At 44.1% G+C, this 19,856-nt stretch overlaps 1 protein-coding gene across 1 annotated transcript; it reads right to left on the minus strand.

The window, feature by feature from the left end:
* Nucleotides 1–4,699: 4,699 nt before the first annotated feature.
* Nucleotides 4,700–19,856, minus strand: LOC125440563 (vomeronasal type-2 receptor 26-like). The gene is made up of 7 exons (XM_048510434.1): nt 19,810–19,856; nt 18,000–18,155; nt 15,005–15,182; nt 12,127–12,981; nt 9,454–9,681; nt 8,167–8,293; nt 4,700–5,601 (listed from the first exon to the last, which is right to left on the minus strand). The coding sequence occupies exons 1-7, from the start codon at nt 19,854–19,856 to the stop codon at nt 4,700–4,702; spliced, it is 2,493 nt and encodes an 830-aa protein (XP_048366391.1).

Genomic DNA, 19,856 nt, shown 5'->3' on the forward strand with positions numbered 1-19,856 from the left:
AAGTGGATTTTGCCATTCCGCACAGCTTCAAAGAGCACTGAAAGCAGTTTGAAAGTGCATTATTCTGCCTGTGCGGAATGAGCCTTTGTTTTCCTTGGGTTTCTTCCATGCGTTTGCAGTGTGCCTTGTGCCTCTGATCTATAAAAAGGCACTGAAAAATGTTGGGTTTTATCCTGCAACTTTATACTTCAAAGTTCCTCTCACTTTATTTGATCAATTCAAGAAGGGTCACTATTCCTTGGCAAAATAAGGCATAATTCATCCTCTGTTGTGCTGAATTCAGTTTGTTTACACCGGGATGGTGATTATGTTGTATTTAATTGATACATTTGTATTAGCTTGTAATGGATGTTTATCACATAAGATACTTTGGAACAGACTATATTTTTTTGAAAAAGACAAACACTTCTTAAACATAAGACGTTTTGTAAAAACAGCTGGATCTCTCTCACAGCACAACAGAATAGCCTCTTCGTTTGTAATAGTGCTTCCCCCAGTCTAGATCCCCTGTTTACAGGAAGTGATGGGGCATGTGTGAGGTGTCTTTTCTTCTTTAAAAATTGACCCCCTCCGACCACTCTCCCATTTTCAGTGTCTGCAAATCAACTGCAAGAGCAGATGTCAATTAGCGATGGAATAGGAAGGGGCAGCAGTGGCGTAGGAGGTTAAGAGCTCGTGTATCTAATCTGGAGGAACCGGGTTTGATTCCCAGCTCTGCCGCCTGAGCTGTGGAGGCTTATCTGGGGAATTCAGATTAGCCTGTGCACTCCCACAGTCGCCAGCTGGGTGACCTTGGGCTAGTCACAGCTTCTCTGAGCTCTCTCAGCCCCACCTACCTCACAGGGTGTTTGTTGTGAGGGGGGAAGGGCAAGGAGATTGTAAGCCCCTTTGAGTCTCCTGCAGGAGAGAAAGGGGGGATATAAATCCAAACTCCTCCTCCTCCTCCTCCTCTTCTTCTTCTTCCTCTTCTTCTTCCTCTTCTTCTTCTTCTTCTTCTTCTTCTTCTTCTTCTTCTTCTTCTTCTTCTTCTTCTTCTTCTTCTTCTTCTTCTTCTTCTTCTTCTTCTTCTTCCTCCAGTCTGAAATTCTGACAGGGAGATCATTTGCATGAGTACATCTCTATAGAAAAACAAAAAGCAATGCTACATCCAAATTCGCTGGAATTGTTGGGAACAACAGTTTTTTTCCCCATTGTGCAGGTAGATTTCACTTTGATATTGAACCTCATTTTTTTTAACTGATGAAAGAATCCATCAGCTCCGCTGGAGGGAAGATTTAAGAATATGGAACGTTCTAAAAGAGTCTGTTCATGTGATATGACTATGGTCGAAACACTTGACCATTCCTTGTTTCTATGCCCTAAATACAATAAGATACGCATGAAATACATGAATTCCATTTTCTTGCAATGTTCTCAGTGGCATGAGTGTTATAAGATACCCAGTCTCCTGAACAGCTCTGATGTGCTCTTTTGTGAAACTTTTGCAAATTTTATACTGGAAATTAGTAGTTTTAACTGCATTTCTTAACCTTGTTTTGTTTTAAAATTTTGTCCTGTTTTATATGCCAATAAAGGCTTGTGTGTTGTGGATAAACTGATGAAAGAAACAGTTCTTAATATGATGTTCTGGATTGCCAAAGAACCAACCTTGTGGTTCCCTAACAGTTTTTTAGTATGAGGTTCCCTTCTAACCTCAAAGAATTCTGTAGAACCCAACATGATACTAGTTGTACTATAAATATCCATTGCTTAAGAAAGACATACTGACAAAAAGATCAAAATGGCAATGCTTAGTGCACACGGGGACTAAGGGGGGGGGGGGGCGTAGAATAACTCCATAGTCCCCTTAGGATGCCTGGACCGAGAACCACTAAAGCAGACTAAACCCCATGGAGAGAAAATTTAAAAAAAAAACCCTGCACCTTGACACAAAGGTGTTTATGGATCGCAATAAGGGTGAAGAGCAGCACATTGAAAGAAAGACAGAACCCTAGCAGTGGCAATCGTTTAAAACTGAAATCTGACTACTTACAAATGCTCGCCCACTGCAGTCTGAGATGGACGGTGGTTGAAAGTTAACGGGTCAAAAAATATGTAGATCTGGGAAAGAATGCCACCTATGATCAAATCCCCCAACTGGTGATACTTGTGCAGTATCGGGAGAGGGTCATGGATGGTGCATTGATCACCGGGAGCATCACACACCGCCCAGGGCAGAAGGACTATTACAAAATACAAGACGACTACTACTTGGTTTGATAACATCTCTCCTAGACAGCAGTTCACTTGCTCCCACATTGATGGGGAAATGTCGTGTATCATCAATTGGCCACTTACAAAGCCCATGTCTTTGCTGCTGCAATAACAGGCCCACCCAGTGAAAAGTGCCAATGGCCGACTGCCTCTGGTGACAAGAGATATTAGTAGTACCTTTCATGTGGCTCTTCATCTTCTGGATCTGCCCAGAGAATTGCAGAAAGCACAGGTGGCGGATAATTGCAGAGGCCGTGGTCGGCAACTCAGAATTATGACTTCTCTCTGACATTAAAAAAAAACAAACATGTTTACTTCAGTTCAGATGAAGTCTTCTGCTGGGACAGTAGATTATCAAGAGATAAAAAGTTCATTGGTTTGGGGGAAGGGGACTAACAGAAGAAAAATCATTATGCCAAATCTATGGTCCCTTCCGCACACGCAAAATAATGCGTTTTCAAACCACTTTCACAACTGTCTGCAAGTGAATTTTGCCATTCCGCACAGCTTCAAAGAGCACTGAAAGCAGTTTGAAAGTGCATTATTCTGCATGTGTGGAATGAGCCTATGATACAGCATAAGTTTTTTCATATAGCCTAAAGTGGGCCAGTTTAGGTAAAAGCTTTAATGAGTAGGTAAAAGCTTTAATGGTTGATGAGATATTGAAGTTTTAAACTAGTTACATATGTATACCACCCCCTTTTTAATGAATTCCTCACAGTGGTCAACTAATAGAAACATTGCAGCAATAGAACAATAACATAATCCTACCTATTATACTCCAACTAAGAATATTGTAGGTTCATCAGCACTATCATGGGCTTAAATAAACTTCAGGAAGAAGCAATTGAATCCCAGAACACATTTCTCTCTGTATGGCTGATTCCGCATGGACCAAAAACAGCAGTGTGAAAACGTTGTGAAAACAGTATAAACCCTTTTACACCATTTTAAACCCTTTTACACCATTTTCACACCGTTTTCACACTGCTTTTTTTGATCCATGCGGAATCAGCCTATGTGTGTGAGTGGAATGGAATATGATCTCCTAAATAAGAGAAATGAAGTAAAATGATGAGACAGTCAGACTGGAGAAGTTTAAAATATTTTTTTTTTATTTCAGAGTATAACAGACAGTAAATTCAAATGCTACTAGAGAAAAAATACAAACTGTTCCTTGTATTGTGGAAGACCGGAATCACTGGGGTACCATGTGGTTTCTGGGCTGTATGGCCATGTTCTAGTCGCATTTTCTCTTGAAACTTTGCCTGCCTCTGTGGCTGGCATCTTCAGAGGAAATGTTCTCATTAGAACATGGCAGAACAGAAAAAAATGTGTATGGCTTACTTTTCTTTTTTGTTTGGAATTCAGGTTTGTTTCTAATGAAATCTGTTGAGAAACCTACCTTATGGAATGGTATTTTTTCTCTTGTATGTCAGTGCAAGGAAGTTTGCCATGCACCTATGCATGTATGCTTTCCTCCACAATGGGGATGTAAACCAAGTTCAGTGTTTTTACCTCCTCCATTTCTTGCTCACATCAACCCTTTGAGATCAGTTAGGGTAAAAGTGTGATTAGCCCAAGGTCACCCAACAACCTTCTGTGAGTGGGGAGTCTAATCTAGTGCTTCAACTAGTCCAATACTCCTAATCCTAGGACCACACTGGATCTTACACTGCTGTGTGTATGATAGCAGGAAATTCTACACCAGGACATGACTTAATGTGTTCGTTTCTGAGCAAAGTTCCTAAAAACCATTTCTCTTTTTTTTTTACATAAAATCTGGGATAAGCCATTTTTGGGACTGAAATGGATTGTCCAAATGGTCCACTGCATACACATCTAACTTTGCGCCATGACTGTAAAATATACTGACATGATAAAAACGAATTCTATGACAGCTTTCTGCAAATTCCTGAAACACCCAGTATTACCAGATGTATTCTGTGAGTGGATGAATGTGTGTGGAGCAGCTATTACAGCAATGATATCTCCCCTCAACAGGCTCTTCTGCAAGCTGTCCTGCTCACCCTCCCAATAGAAAAATGTGCCTAACGTTACCTTTCAAAGGGTTAGCAGTACTTTTGAAATATTTCAATACTGGAAATTAGGATGGTACCTTTGGCTCCACATTGTTTTGGGTTGGTTATTATAATGTGACCTGATCCAGGGACCAGCTAGGCCATAATGCAGAATGACACGAATGGGGTAGGTTACTACAGTATTGGAAGGGAAATTAATGAGCACCCTTACACTTCTGAGGATGAAGGACCACTCCCCAAACAGCCCATCATTTGCAAAATCAGCCAGCTAGCTGGGGAAATGTGCAAAGCAGTATTAACAAATACCTTAGTTGATTGCACAGAATGAGGAAGAGAGTAGAAACGTAGAATCTGTTGGTATTGCTTTTGACAGCTTCCTTCAGCAGAAAACACAGACATAGTCTTTAGTATTTTCTCTTCATGAGTTGCTCCTTCTTGTTCAAATCAGGTCTCAGCACAATGATGTAGCATTTGGGGAAGAAGATACATCCCAGTAAGCCAGCACTGGAGGTCAAGATGGAGAAGACTTCCACAGCCACCATATATTTCCCCTTGGTGCTCCAATAGGTGGGCACAAAGGTCATCCATACACTGCAGAAGACCAGCATGCTGAAAGTGATGGATTTGGTTTCATGGAAACTATCTGGCAACTTCCTGGCTAGGAAGGCCACAGTGAAGCTCACAGCTGCCAAGAACCCCATGAAGCCCAAGACACAGTAGAACATGGCCACTGACCCTTCATTACATTCCAGAATGATTTCTCTAGTTTCTGAGTGCATATCAAAATGTGGGAAGGGAGGAAAGGTTGCAAGCCAGACAGTGCAAAGAGTGGCTTGAAAGAGCGAGCAGGAAATTACTATCGAGCTGGCCAGTTTCCCCCCGACCCATTTCCTCATCCTGGACCCTGGCTTGGTAGCCATGAATGCCAGAATCACAGTGATGGTTTTGGCCAACACGCAAGAAACAGCCACTGAGAAAATGCAGCCAAATGCAGCTTGACGAATGAGGCATGTCCCTTTCTCAGGTCTTCCAATGAAGAGCAAAGCACAAAGGAAGCACAGGAAGAGAGAGACCAGGAGAATGTAGGAGAGGCTGCGGTTGTTGGCCTTCACAATAGGTGTGTTCTGGTGCTTCACAAAAGTTCCCAAGACCCAAGCTGCGATGAAAGAAAGGGAAAGAGCCAAAGTAGCCAAAGAAGTTCCTAAAGGCTTTTCATAAGACAGGTAGCTGATGTCTTTTGGAAGACATGAGTCTTGGTCTTTGCTAGGATAATGATCCTCGGGACATTGGAAACAGTAATCCATGTCTGAAAAATAAAATGTTTGTTGCCATACAGGGTAGACATATGTATAGTGTGCCTATTTTGTGATTTTATTAGCATTTTGTGGCTGATGTTTTGGTCTTCCCAAGCCACTTCAAATCTTAGGCCCCTTTCGCACATGCAAAATAATGCGTTTTCAAACCACTTTCACAACTGTTTGCAAGTGAATTTTGCCATTCCGCACAGCTTCAAAGAGCATTGAAAGCAGTTTGAAAGTGCATTATTCTGCATGTGCGGAATGAGCCTTAGTTTGCAAGTGAAAAATTGGATCATGTATTCCTATACAGACATACTAGAGTTAAGCAGAACCGAAAATATTTGGTAAAATTCAGATTCAGGCTTTTTTGGGCACAAAATTATCTGTATGATCAAATAACACAAACATCATGTTTGGTATACCCGAGTACATTTGGGTATTCAGAATAATTTGGGTCTGTCTGATTTTGAGGGAGGGGGGTTTGTTGAGTTTTTGGGTTTTGGCATGCAGGGAGCGCAGTTTTAAAGCTAGATGCCAAACCGGGGTTTGATGACATTTGGTTCCACTGCATGGGATGTGTGATTGTTGTGTTCAGACATGTGTCTAAGTGCTTGGGCTGTAATGTGATGGTGATTTGGGGGTTACCAAGTAGACCCATGGGGACCCATGAGGATGCAGGTTTTTCAACATTGTGGTGTCATGGAGCGTATGATGGAGCGTATGACTGTTGTGTTCAGACATGTGGCCAGGGGCATCAGCTGTGATGTGAAAGTGATTTTGGGTGACGAAGTGGAGAAATCAGGAAGATCCATAAGGATCTATGCTTTTTTATTTATTTATTTATTTATTTATTTATTTATTTAATTTGATATACCGCCCCATCCCCAATGGGCTCTGGGCGGTGTACAACATAAAATCACATAAAATCATCATAAACATCCATAATTATAATAAAAACAGCAGTTATAATATCCCAAGATGGCATCCCACCTGAATCTAATCCTCTTAGGAGGAGGGGGGAGGGGTAGAGGGTCCCGATGGTATTAGGGACCCATAGATCTTGATAATGGGTCCCATTAATATTTGGATATCCAACCTGGGGGGGGGGCACACTCAGCAGCTGGTTTCTCCAAAAGCCCGGTGGAACAACTCGGTCTTACAGGCCCTGCAGAAATCCCCAAGGTCCCACAGGGCCCGGGCAGTTGGAGGGAGAGTGTTCCACCAGGCAGGGGCCAGAGCGGTAAAGGCCCTGGCCTGAGTGGAGGCCAGCCACATCATTGAGGGGCCAGGGATCTCCAGTAAATTTTATCACATGTTTGTGCCACTGTGGCACCATGGAGCATGGGAAGTGTGATTTTTGTATTCAGATATGTGGCCAAGGGCATCAGCTGTGATGCGATGGTGATTTTGGGGTGACTAAGTGGAAAAATCAGGAGGATCCATGAGGATCTGTGCTTTTTACCACAATTTTGTGCCACTGTGGTGCCATGGAGAATGGGATATGTGATTGTTGTGTGGGTGGCAAGCAGGGATACTGGGAGAGAAAGGTGGGGTTAGCAAGCAGGGGCAGCGGGAGAGAAAGGGGGGTACAAACAGGGGCAGGGGAGAAGAAGGCTGGGGGATAGCAAACAAATGCAGTGGGAGAGGAAGGTGGAGGTAGCAAGCAGAGCCACTTGGAGTGGAATTTGGGGGTACAAGCAAGGGCAGTGTGAGAAGAAGGTGGGGGTGCATTGCAAGCAGGGGTAGTGGGAGAGGAAGGTGGAGGGGTGGAAATCTGGAGAAGGGGAGGAGGAGGAAAGGGGAGAAAAAGCAGTGTTGATAGTAGCATTTGCCTAAATTTGGCGTGGATTGGAAAGATTTAAAGGGAGAGCTCCAGTGGTAGGATCAAAAATTTTTAGTAACAGGTTCCCATGGTGGTGGGATTCAAACAGTGGTATTGCACCAATGGGGCTGGGCGGGGCACAACGGGGGCGTGGCCGGGCATTCCGGGGGCGGGGCATTAATAATTTCTCTGTTACTGTAAAAAACTCTTACTGTAAAAAAAAGTTCCTAATTTCCAGCTGGTATCTTTCTGTCCATAATTTAAACTCCTTATAGCAAGTCGTCTACTGCCAACAGAAACAACTACTTCTCCTCTAATTGACTGCCTGTCAAATACTTAATACTTTCAAATACTTAATACTTTCCTTAAACTTAGGATACTTTCCTTAAACAAGGAACTTTACCATATTTCTAAAACATGTTTTGAAACAGCCCAACAGGGAGAATTATCCCGTTTTCTACCTTGGCTACCAGCCATATAGGAAACAACAGGACTTTATGATTTTTGGACCTAATGGAATTTCTAATGGAAAAGCAGACCCAATTAGTAACCCCCTCTCGGCACACACAAATAATTAGTAACCCACTCTCGGGAACTGGTGAGAACCTGCTGGATCCTACCTCTGGAGAACTCCCTTTAAATCTCTCCTGCAATCCCTTTAAATCTCTCCTGAATTTAGCCAAACAAAGCAATGCTGCTTTCAGAGTTATTTAAAGGGAGCCCATGAGTCTCCCAACCCACCACCCTTTACCTGTCTGGTTTGTAATCTTCCCTTTTGGACAAGGAACACAATCATAGCAGCAAAATGGTTTCCCTTCTTTCTTTGTCTTACTATGACCCAACAGGCACGGCTCATTACACAGGGAAAGCGGCAGCGTCTGTCATCATGGAGAAAGAAGAATGTTGAACCATTCAGAATATAAATTTTGGGATTAATGCCTCAACAGCCAAGAGTTTCCTTTCTGCCAGAACATGTCTACAGTGCACATGGAATTGATGGCAGTCTTTTACCCATACCATACCAATCTAGAACAAAATGTACACATCCAGTATGATTTCATAAGTCATTCTCAGCTTGGCAGACCTAAATGCATTTCTGTTTAAACCATGCCTTTGTGAAGATTGAATCGTGATGATGGGGAATCACAAACTGGCTGTATTCATTTAGAACTCTGAATTAGTTCTGGCTCACTTCCTTGTTATTCTTTCTGTTTTGTAGTTGGTATTACAGCTGAGGCAGTAATGCATGTTCCAGATTTACAGTGTATTCATTGCACCCAACTTATTTATGTATTCAAGCTACAGGAACATGGATCATATTAAAAATAGGTGCATTCTCTAATAATAATTCAACATTAGGAAATATAAATTATGGGAACACAAAATGTTGCTTGTTTCACACAACACAAGAGAAAATTAATATGGATTTTCCTACTCAAAACTTCAGAGAGAACAGCATCTAAACCAGGGGTAGGGAACCTGCGGCTCTCCAGATGTTCAGGAACTACAATTCCCATCAGCCCCGGCCTAGCTCTATAGTGTTTTCCACTTGAACATTTGAAGTCAGAATTCCTTTACTGAAACTCATTGATGCTTTGTTGGAATTAGATTTACCTAATTGTTTGTCATGGCAGTCAGTTTCCCACCCCTGGCTCCAGTTCCCCACAGCTGGAATTCACACCAGCTGGATCAAACGCATTTATTTATTTATGTATTTATTTGATTGATTGATTGATTGATTAGATTTGTGGACCGCCCCATCCCCAAGGGGCTCTGGGCGGTGGTATGAAGCCCCCATGTTCAATGCTTTGTCAGCATTTCCAGGTACACCCAGAAGATCTTTCACTACTTTTTTAGCAATTGCTTGTTGAGTTTTAGCATAGAGACTGGAGAATTCCTAGAGTGCCACAATGTTACACTGCCCCATCCCCCATTTTTCTACCTCTGAAGGGGGAAGCCAGTCTAGCAACCCTAGCTGGAGGAGCTCTAAATCATAGTATAAATAATAGGCCAAAGTTGAAGTGTACTTGGACCTCACCTGGTTAAACAGACTGGGCCATATGATGACCTCTTCATGGATAGTGAGCACTTTGTGTGAGGAAGTCACAGGGTCTATCTTCCCAACTTTGACTCTGAGGAAGGACTGGTTTGGGAACGTGACCCAATTGATAATATCAAATCCAGCTATTAACTCCCCTTTTTGGTTGAAGGCAACCTTTTCCCCAGTGCTGCTGTTGAACGAAACCTGTCTTAGAAAGAGGTGGAGCTAAGCAAGGAGGGACAAAGCAAGCGTTAGGGTTTAGCAAATGGTGGCAGAAACAACAAGGTCTGTGTTGTCTTACAGACAAATACAAAGAGAATCAACAGATCAAGTTGAGCAAAGTGCTTTTTGTTACCCTGGAATGAATTAGTATCAAAACCAAAAAGGAAGGAAGGCTGCAAACAGCATACTGTGTGTACATAACTAGCAAATAGCTGGAACATAGGAGATAATAGGACAGTGATGGCGAACCTGGAGACCGAGCGCCCAAACTGAAACCCCAAACCCACCTATTTATTGCAAAGTTCCAACACGGCAATTTAACCTGAATACTGAGGCCAGCGGGAAGGACAAGCACTCCTGTCATGGGAGGAAGAGACCACTCCCCTCGTCTCCGGCCTCTCCCCCATGCGCCTGGCCTCCTATAATAAAATGCCACCTATAATAAAACCCTCCACATCCTTTTATTTGTACTTGGGTTGAGTAGACCTTTTTCTGAAAATCCCTCCTCCCCCAAACCTGTATCCACATACCAATTGTTTTCCCTGCCTTTTTTCCCAATATCTAGAACAGGGGTCTGCAACCTGCGGCTCTCCAGATGTTCATGGACTACAATTCCCATCAGCCCCTGCCACCATGGCCATTGGCAGGGGCTGATGGGAATTGTAGTCCATGAACATCTGGAGAGCCGCAGGTTGCAGACCCCTGATCTAGAAAAAAAACCCTGCTTCCGTTATAGTCAATGCACAATTTTTGTGGTGAACTGGAGGACTTCGTTAAAATGTATCGGAGCCACATTTGCAGATTATCTGCAGGTGGACTCTCTATACAAGAGCCCCCAAGTTTGGTAAAGACCAATTTTATAGGACCACAAAGAGGTCGCCCCTATACATCCTCAGTTGTTTCCAATGGAGGGCCAATGAGGGGTCATAAACTACCCCCCCGACCTAAATTTAATCAAAGCCTGCAGTTCTAGGGCCTTTCCCCACTTACCTTAATCCCCCCTATGCCGCGCGCTGCTCTCAGCGCGCAGCATCGCTGGTGCGCACCCACACGTCCCCATGACCCTGCGCTCTGCGCGGGGTCATCACAAGGCGGCGTTTAAAAGAGCGCCAGAGATGCTGCGCGCTGAGGGGGCGCGACAGCGGCAGCGTCGGGGTGGCTGTGCTGTCGCCCTGCCTGTCGTGGGAAGTGCCCCAGGACCCCACGCTACTTTCGGAGAGTAGCGCGGGGCTTAAGGTAAGTGGGGAAAGGCCCCTTGTCAGGAGGGTCAACAGCAGCCATTCTGCAAATTTGGTGCTTCTACCATGAAACACCCCACCCACCCCCCAAAAGCATTGCCAAGATTCCTTATCAGGTTGCTATGGTGGAAATGTCTTATCTGTGATTTTCAGGTCTCTGGGAATGTGTTTCTTTGTTCCTTCCTATTTTTGTGTTGTGATATGCTCTGGTATGTCTGGTTATAGTGAGTGGAACTCATTTTTCTTGACCAAACTAATTTCAGAAATCATGTTCTACATATCCACTCGATATAGAAACTGTGGCCCTTTCTGCACGGGCCATAAACAGCGCCCTGGGGACGGCAAAAACACCGTCCTCAGGGAGCCGTTCGCACGGGGGGCGCGGCTGCACAGCTCCTCCTGAGCAGCGCGAAGCCGCCGTTTTCCCACCTCTCTTCCCCAGCGAGGTTTTTGGAAAATTGCGGCTTCCAGCCACTGCCGTGCAAATGGAAGGCGCCATCCCTCCACCCTTTCCCCCTTGACCTACCTTCTCTGCGACCATCCGGCGCGTCCCCGAGGCCTGGGGGCACCCCCCGCCCTGCGACTCCGGAGCGGTTGCGCAGGGCAGGGGGCGCGTGTCCCCTGGCCTCGGCGGCTTGCCTGAATGGTCGCAGAGAACATGTCGGCTGAAAGCGTCAGTGCAACATGGTGCCATGCGTCCCGGTAGTTTTCTGGGACCGTTAGATGCTGCGAGCGGTCCCAGTGAAATTAATTACGTCATGTACGCTGACCCAACCCCCACCGTGGCCGTGCGGAAACGGCCAGACTGACCTAGTCAGTCAGTCAGCCATTATTACAGTCACTGACCTGCATAAAATAATCAAAGTAAACTTACTACATAGTCATTCATAAGACCAATCTTGGTGAAGACATATCTCATCCTTCAGACTAGTACATGTTGTCGTACCTACATGTATGATGAACTTTCTTCCTATTGATCACTCAGAATTTTTTGAAATGGCTGTTGGTCCAGAAACTTCTCTCTCTCTCTCTCTCTCTGTAACCCTTGTTAGAATAGTCTTCATTTACACAGGAACACAAGGCAACTGGCTATCGAACGGTAGCTCAAGCTATGCTGTCCTGAAAGAAATGTATTTCTGTGTTTTCTAGGACATGTTGGACAGACACTTTTATGATGAGTTTTCTGGCCTTGTTCTACGCAAGATATTACCAGCAATGGCTTTTGATGCAGAAGTTTCTGCCTTTCTTGATCACCCAAGACTGATCTCTTGAATCGTTGCAAATGCACAGCATGTAAGGCATAGGCTACAGCATAAACAGCATTATACACACTGCTGCTGTGGTCAGTCAGGCTCATTTCAAAAACGGTATTGGGAAGATTCTCCAGTTTCTCCCTCCCAGAGCAAATTTTCTCTTCATACTCCTCCTCCACGGATTGGGTGAAAGAACAGGCAAATGCATTTTCCCAGAAGTCCTTTATGAAGCCATCTCCATTTTCAAATGTAGGGTTTCTCATCCGAATAAATTTCTGGAATTCAGGCACATTCTTGGAAGGAATGGAGAGAGAGATTGCCCCATGGATGGAGTGTATGCTCCATCCTCTTTGAACACCAACTGATGTGAACTCCACCTCGGCAGTCATAATCCAGACCTTTGTATTCTCAGGTACATTGACAAATGCAGAGAAGTGAAGCAATCCTCTCATCATTGCCATGGTTTGACTTCCCCCAAAGACAACAAATACATTGGCTGAGCTTCTCATGGCGACACTTAACAATTCCCTCGCTTCTGACATCATATCTTCAATCTGAGAGAAAAACACTAAGGAAGGAAATTTTTCTATGAAATCAAAGCAGATGTTTCTCTCGGAAAACATGGGAAGCACATCATGTAATAAACTCTCCCCATATAGTTCCTCTGTGTACATCACCCCAATCCAGGTCCAACTGAAATGCAGCAATAATTGGAGGATCCCCATATACTGATGGGCCCCATTTGGAAACATGTGGTGGAAAAAAGCAGGTTTACTTTGGTCATTCATAAACGGTGTAGAAGCATAGGTTACCTAAGATAAGAAGATACAAAGAACCATTATGAAAATAAAAGTTAAAGTATGGTAGGGGGTTGAATTCCCAAACTGGAATATGTGAAATCCAGTTCTGAGTTTCTCCTCTATCTTGCCTAATTCATTTCTGTACAGCAACACCCCTCCTTTCTACAGATTTTTGGTGAGTGCAGAACCCCTAATACTCAGCAGAGTTCTTCTTGGCAGTCCAAGGGGAATTTTTCTACCTTTCTGACCAGCAGAAATAATAATAATAAGAAGAGTTTGGATTTATATCCCCCCTTTCTCTCCTGCAGGAGACTCAAAGGGGCTTACAATCTCCTTGCCCTTCTCCCCTCACAACAAACAGCCTGTGAGGTAGGTGGGGCTAAGAGAGCTGGGCAAGGTGGAGTGGACTCTCTCTACAGATCTTAATAAGTAACATTGTCTGGATGTTCCAGCCTAGTCTGATCGGGTCAGATCTCAGAACCTAAGCAAGATCAGCACAGGTTAGTACTTGCATGGGAGACCACCAAGGCAGACCAAGGTCATTGCACAGAGCAAGGCAATGATAAAAAACCATTGTGCCTTGTAAACCCTCCTGAGTTCATAAATCAACTGTGACTTGATGACACTCTACACACAAAGCCTACTGAACTGAGCGAGCAGAGGAGGATAAACCCTGTTACTGGACTATAAGAACCTCAGGATTCTATGTCACATGTTACTAGAGGGAGGGTTTTTTATTTTATTTATTTTATTTATTTTTTCAACTTATATACCGCCCAACCCCCGAAGGGCTCTGGGCGGTGAACAACATAACATTCAAATACAGATAAACATAAAATCAAATATAAGTTAATCTCTAAATAATATAAATTAAAATGCAGCAATTAATACATAACATAACAATGCCCGCAATATCCCTCTTAAACCCTCCCGAGAGGAGAAAAGAAAGGGTGGGTCCAACAGATGGCAATGGACCCTAATTCCATAAAAATGGGAGAGGGGGGCACTTTCAGCGGGGGGCACTTTTGATCATTGAGGTCTTATAGCTTACTTAAGAGAATATCATCTGAATCACTAACAGAGATGTTCTTAAAACTGATGTGTCGGAGGCCGTTTCCGCACGGGCGGAATATGGCGGCCTGGGGACGGCAAAAATGCCATCCCCAGGCCGCCATTTGCACAGGGGGTGCAGCTGCTTCGCAGCCGCGCCACCCTCGTGCCGCCCGTCCGGCGCCGAGCCGGCGTTTTCAGAGTGCGCTGGGAAGCGCACTTTTCTGAAAATGCCGGCTGGAAGCCGCGGTAGCGGCTTCAAGGCGCCTCCCCCCACTCCCTGCCTTCACTCACCTGCCCTCCGGCGTATCGCAGGGGCCTGGGGACACGCCCCCCTGCTCTGTGACACGGAAGCAGGTGCGCAGGGCAGGGGAGGCGTGTCCCCAGGCCCCGGCGACATGCCGGAGGGCCGGAGAGCAGGTGAGTTGACCGGGCGACGGCGCTCAGCGGCGCCGTCTTCCTGGTTCTTTCTGGGACCGTCCATGCGGAAACGCCGACCAAAGCCCTTCCGCCTCCGTGCGGAAAGGGCCAGAGAGAATAGAGATATATTTGGGTGGGCTGCAACTCAGTAGCACAACATTTGCTTAGTATGTACTGATCCGTGCCCAATCTCTGGCATTTCCATTTCAGAAAAAAGAAGCGATATATGGTAGGAAAGACCTTTACCTGGGAGCCTGAAAGCCAGCTGCCAGTCAGACTAGACAGTACAGACAAAGGATCTGCCTTGGTATAAGGCTGCTTCCTGGGTAGTTTACATTTCTTCTTTTGGAGAGAACGTTCATTGATCAAAAAACCCATGAATCATTTTTTCCCATAGTCCAAAACTAGACAGATTCCTGAAGGAACCTTTTCCTAGAAGAAGAGTTAACCTTTGAGTGACAAGTGGAATGCACTTCTGTTTCTGCTATGCCTCTTTCTACCTGGAAACCATAGCATTGTAACCAGAAATTTCAAGGAATGTGAATGCTTGAAGCACACTTGTTACCTGTGGAATCTTGTAGGTGCTCAGAATGGGTGCCATATCCAGACAGAAACTAGCACTCGGTCCCCCAATGGCAGCAACCGGATTGCTGAGGGAGGCACACTTGTAGTTGGGAATGAATCTGCCCAGTACGGAGAGGAGTTCCATGGAGGCCTGATATGTTTTGGTTGTGCTGAAATAGCTGTTGTAGAGGCTGAAGCCAAGCGAGATGTTGGGTAACAATTCGGGGTTTTCATTGATTTCCTGAATGGCAAATGCCAAAGCCAGGATGTGCTGATAATTCTGAGTCAGGACCCTGCAATGACAACATATGTTGTGAAATGGATAAGTGTGTTTTAAAACCTTTGTTATTGGCTAAATTTCAGGCCCCTTCTGCACATGCAAAATAATGCATTTTCAAACCACTTTCACCACTGTTTGCAAGTGGATTTTGCCATTCCGCACAGCTTCAAAGAGCCCTGAAAGCAGTTTCAAAGTGCATTATTCTGTATGTGCGGAATGAGCCTCAGATTAATATATGCCTGCTAGCAACTTTGCACTCAAAGACATGGTTTGTCCCTAGTGAAGGGAACTACAGAACTTCACTGGCAAATATCTGGAGACTTTTAAATCCCCCTCAAAATCAGTCCATTACTGGCAGCTGGTTGTCAATCAGGCTCAAACATGTTTCTTTGTTTGGGTTGGTTTTGTTCCATGGGTTTACAATCTGCCGTGTGCCTATCAGTTATAGAAAGGCACTGAATACATGTTGGGTTTTATCTTGCCTCTCCACACTGCAAAGTTCCTCTCAGTTTATTTGATTAATTCAACAAGGGCTACCACTCAGTGGCATAGTAACACACAGTTCATCTTTTTGGTTCAACAAGGATTGCCATTCAGTGGGGAAATTAGGCATATCATAAGAACAAGCCAGCTGGATCAGACCAGAGTCCATCTAGTCCAGCTCTCTGCTACTCACAGTGGCCCACCAGGTGCCTTTGGGAGCTCACGTGCAGGATGTGAAAGCTCAATGGCCTTCTGCGGCTGCTGCTCCTGAGCACCTGGTCTGCTAAGCCATTTGCAATCTCAGATCAAAGAGGATCAAGATTGGTAGCCACAAACTGACTTCATAAATCTGTCCAAGCCCCTTTGAAAGCTATCCAGCTTAGTGGCCATCACCACCTCCTGCGGCAGCATATTCCAAACACCAATCACACGTTGCATGAAGAAGTGTTTCCTTTTATTAGTCCTAATTCTTCCCCCCAGCATTTTCAATGAATGCCCCCTGGTTTTAGTATTGTGAGAAACAGAGAAAAATTCCTCTCTGTCAACGTTTTCTACCCCATGCATAATTTTATAGACTTCGATCATATCCCCCCCTCAGACGTCTCCAAACTAAAGAGTCCCAAACACTGCATATCGACCATCTGTTGTTTTGTGTCTAATTCTTTTTTTTACTGCTGAACTGAGGCTATTTTATATTTAATTTATGCATTGATATCTACTTACAATGAATGTTTATCACGCAAGATACTTTTGAACAGACTCAATTGATTAAAAAAGATATTAACTTCTTAAACATAAGATGCCTTATAAAAACAGCTGGATCTCCCTCATATCACAACAGAATAGCCTTTTAGTTTGTCGTAGTGCTTCCCCCAAATCTAGGCTCATTCCGCACATGCCGAATAATGCACTTTCAAACTGCTTTCCGTGCTCTTTGAAGCTGTGCGGAATAGCAAAATCCACTTGCAAACAGTTGTGAAAGTGGTTTGAAAACGCATTATTTTGCATGTGCGGAAGGGGCCCTAGATCTGCTTTTTACAGGAAGTGACAGGGCATGTGCCTGCTATCTTTTCTTCTTTAAAAATAGACCCCTCTGTCTGTAATGGAGGCTTCCAGGATCGAAGGGAAAAGCTCTCTCGCCCACCCACTTGAAGTGTCTGCAAATCAACTGTGAAAGAGGATTTTAATTGGCTATGGAAGAGCAAGGTCTTCTTCTGTCAGTCTGAAATTCAGACAGGGAGATCATTTATGATGATGATGAAACCTTTTATGGCATATATATAGATTATACAATGGAAATTAAAATTGGCTGGTAAAAAAGTTAAAAAAAAACAAGCATCATGAGAGATGGAATATTAAGCCACTGAACTGGGATTGAATCTGCTAAGCATTTGGGAACGTTCAGTGATGACAACACACAAGAAACTAGCAGTTTGTTCAATGGCAACAGTTGAGTTGCTGTCTAACAAGAACAAAGTTTTGACAGCATCTGTAGTGTTGCCTAGATCAGCTCAGAGAGGATTAAGTAGTCTTTCCCACTCTACAGCATATAAAGGGCAATATAATAGAACATGATGGACGGTTTCTTCAAGACCAGGATTGCAGGTGCAAGATCTATCAGAGGATGGAAGATGGTGCTCTCTGTTGCATCGTCTGGTAGAAGAAAGCATCTGGCTAAGGTGACAGCGCATCTCAGAGTGGGCTCATGAGAGATCATTTGTATAAGTACTAAAATCAGTGGGAACAACTATTTTTTCCCCATTGTGCAGGTCGATTTTGCTTTGATAGCAAACCTCCATTGAAAAAAAGACCTGATGAAAGAATGAGTTCTTAATATGACTTTCTAGATTGCCAAGGAATTAATATTGTGTTTCCCTAACAGTTTTTTTGGATGAGGACCCCTTCTAGCCTCAAATAATTTTGTAGACCTCCCAACACAATAGTAGTTGTGCTGTAAATATCCATTGCTTGAGAAATAATACTGACAAAAAGATCAAAATGGCAATGATTAGTGCACAAGTGGATTCATGGATCCCTTGGAATAACCCTGTAGCCCCCATAGGGTGTCGAGACCCAGAGTGAGAACCACTAACCTAAAACAGACTTAACACCCATAAAGAGAATTTTGACCCAAAGACTGTTATGGATCGCAAGAAGGTGAAGAGCAGCCCTTTGGATGAAAAGCAGAATTCCAGGAGTGGCCATAATTTAAAACTGAAATCTGACTACTTACATGGGCTCACCAACTGCAGTCTGGGAAGGATGGTGCTTGAAAGTTAACAGATCAAAAAAGATGTAGATCTGGGAAAGAATGCCACCTATAATAAAATCCCCCAACTGGTGATACTTGTGCAATATTGGAAGAGGATCACGAATAGTACATTGATCACTAGAAGCATCACACACTGCCCTGGGCAGAAGCACTAGTACAAAATATAAGACTACTACTATATGGCTCAATAACCTTCCTCCTGGACAGCAGTTTGGTTGCCCCCACATTGATGTGGAAATGTCTTGTAGCCTCAAATGGCTGCTTAAATGGTGCCTGACTTGGCTGCTGCAATAGTAGCCCCACCCAGTGACAAGTGCCAGCTACAGGAGATATTCGTAGCCCCTTTCATGTTGCTTTTCATCTTCCGGATCTCCCCAGAGAATTGGAGAAAGTACTGGGTGGATAATTGAAGAGGTCATGGTCAGCAACCCAGAATTATGAATTCTGTATGTCATTTCAGAAGAAAACAAGTTTGCTTCAGCTTAGAAAAGGTCTTGTGCTGGGACAGTAGATTATCAAGAAATACAATTGGCTTGGGGGAAGGGGACAAGCACAGGGGAAAAATCACTGTGCCAAATTTATTCCTCACATATCCTAAAGAGGGCCAGTTTTTTTCAAAACCTGGCCCTTTCTGCACAGGCACTGAGGGGGGTGCGTTGGCATAGTTTATACCGACGCACCCCCGCAAGACCGTTCACATGGAAGCGACGGTGGTGGCACAGCCTTCGCACAGGCTGTGCCGCTCCCAAACGCTCCTTACATCTGGTCACCTTCTGTCGCGTTGTGGAGGCCAGGGGACATGCCCCCCCTTGCCAGAGCGACAACGCTGGAGAATGAGGCCAGGGGGCGTGTCTCCTGGCCTGCACAACGTGACAGAAGGCAACTGGAGGCAAGGAGCCTTTGGGAGGGCTGGGAGAGAAACGCCGGCTTCCACCCGGTGCCATTTGCATGGCACTGAATGGAAGCCGGCGTTTCCAAAATACCAATCTTTTTCAGAAAATTCCCCCACGCAAAAGCTGTATCCAATATGGGTTTTATTTCCTTGCCTTTTCTTCCAATATCGGGAAAAAAATTGGATCCACTATAGCCAATACACAATTTTTGATGAGCACTAGGAAGATGTCTTGAAAGTGTACAGGAGCCACATTTGCAGATTATCAGCAGGTGATCTCTACATTATTTATCTATCTATCTATCTATCTATCTATCTATCTATCTATCTATCTATCTATCTATCTATCTATCTATCTATCTATCTATCTATCTATCTATCTATCTATCTATCTATCTATCTATCTATCTATCTATCTATCTATCTATCTATCTATCTATCTATCTATCTATCTATCTATCTATCTATCTATCTATTAGACTTTTATACCGCCCTATCCCCAAAGGGCTCTGAACCCACAAGTTTGATAAAGAGCAAATCATGGGGTCCAATGTTATAGGCCCACAAACAAAGTTCCCCTATACATCCTCGGTTGTTCCCAATGGATGGCAAAAGAGGGCTCATAAAATTGGAACCACTGAACTAAACTATCAAACTTTGCTGTTCTTGTTGGGAGGGTCAACAGCAGCCATGCTGCAGATTTGGTGCCTCTATCTTGGAAAACAGCCCCCACCCCCTGCCCAAAGCATTGCAAAGACTCTGTATCAGCTTGCTATGGTGGGAATTTTCTCTCTGCAATTTTCAGGTCTATGAAAATTTGTTTTGCTGTTTGTTCCTTTCTATTTTTGTATTTTGATCTGCTTTGGTATATCTGGTTACAGTGAGTTGTCGTCATTGTGCTTGACCAAACTATTTTCAGAAAGCAT

Source organism: Sphaerodactylus townsendi, linkage group LG11 (assembly GCF_021028975.2).
Source record: "Sphaerodactylus townsendi isolate TG3544 linkage group LG11, MPM_Stown_v2.3, whole genome shotgun sequence".
Taxonomy (NCBI): domain Eukaryota; kingdom Metazoa; phylum Chordata; class Lepidosauria; order Squamata; family Sphaerodactylidae; genus Sphaerodactylus; species Sphaerodactylus townsendi.

Coding starts and splice junctions, on each gene's coding strand:
- LOC125440563 (XM_048510434.1), bottom strand. CDS start 19,856: ATGCTTTCTGAAAATAGTTTGGTCAAGCACAATGACGACAACTCACT. Junction 15,183..17,999: donor ACTGCAGTTGGTGAGCCCAT/GTAAGTAGTCAG, acceptor CCTCTACAACAG/CTATTTCAGCACAACCAAAA. Junction 5,602..8,166: donor GAAGATTACAAACCAGACAG/GTAAAGGGTGGT, acceptor TTTATTTTTCAG/ACATGGATTACTGTTTCCAA.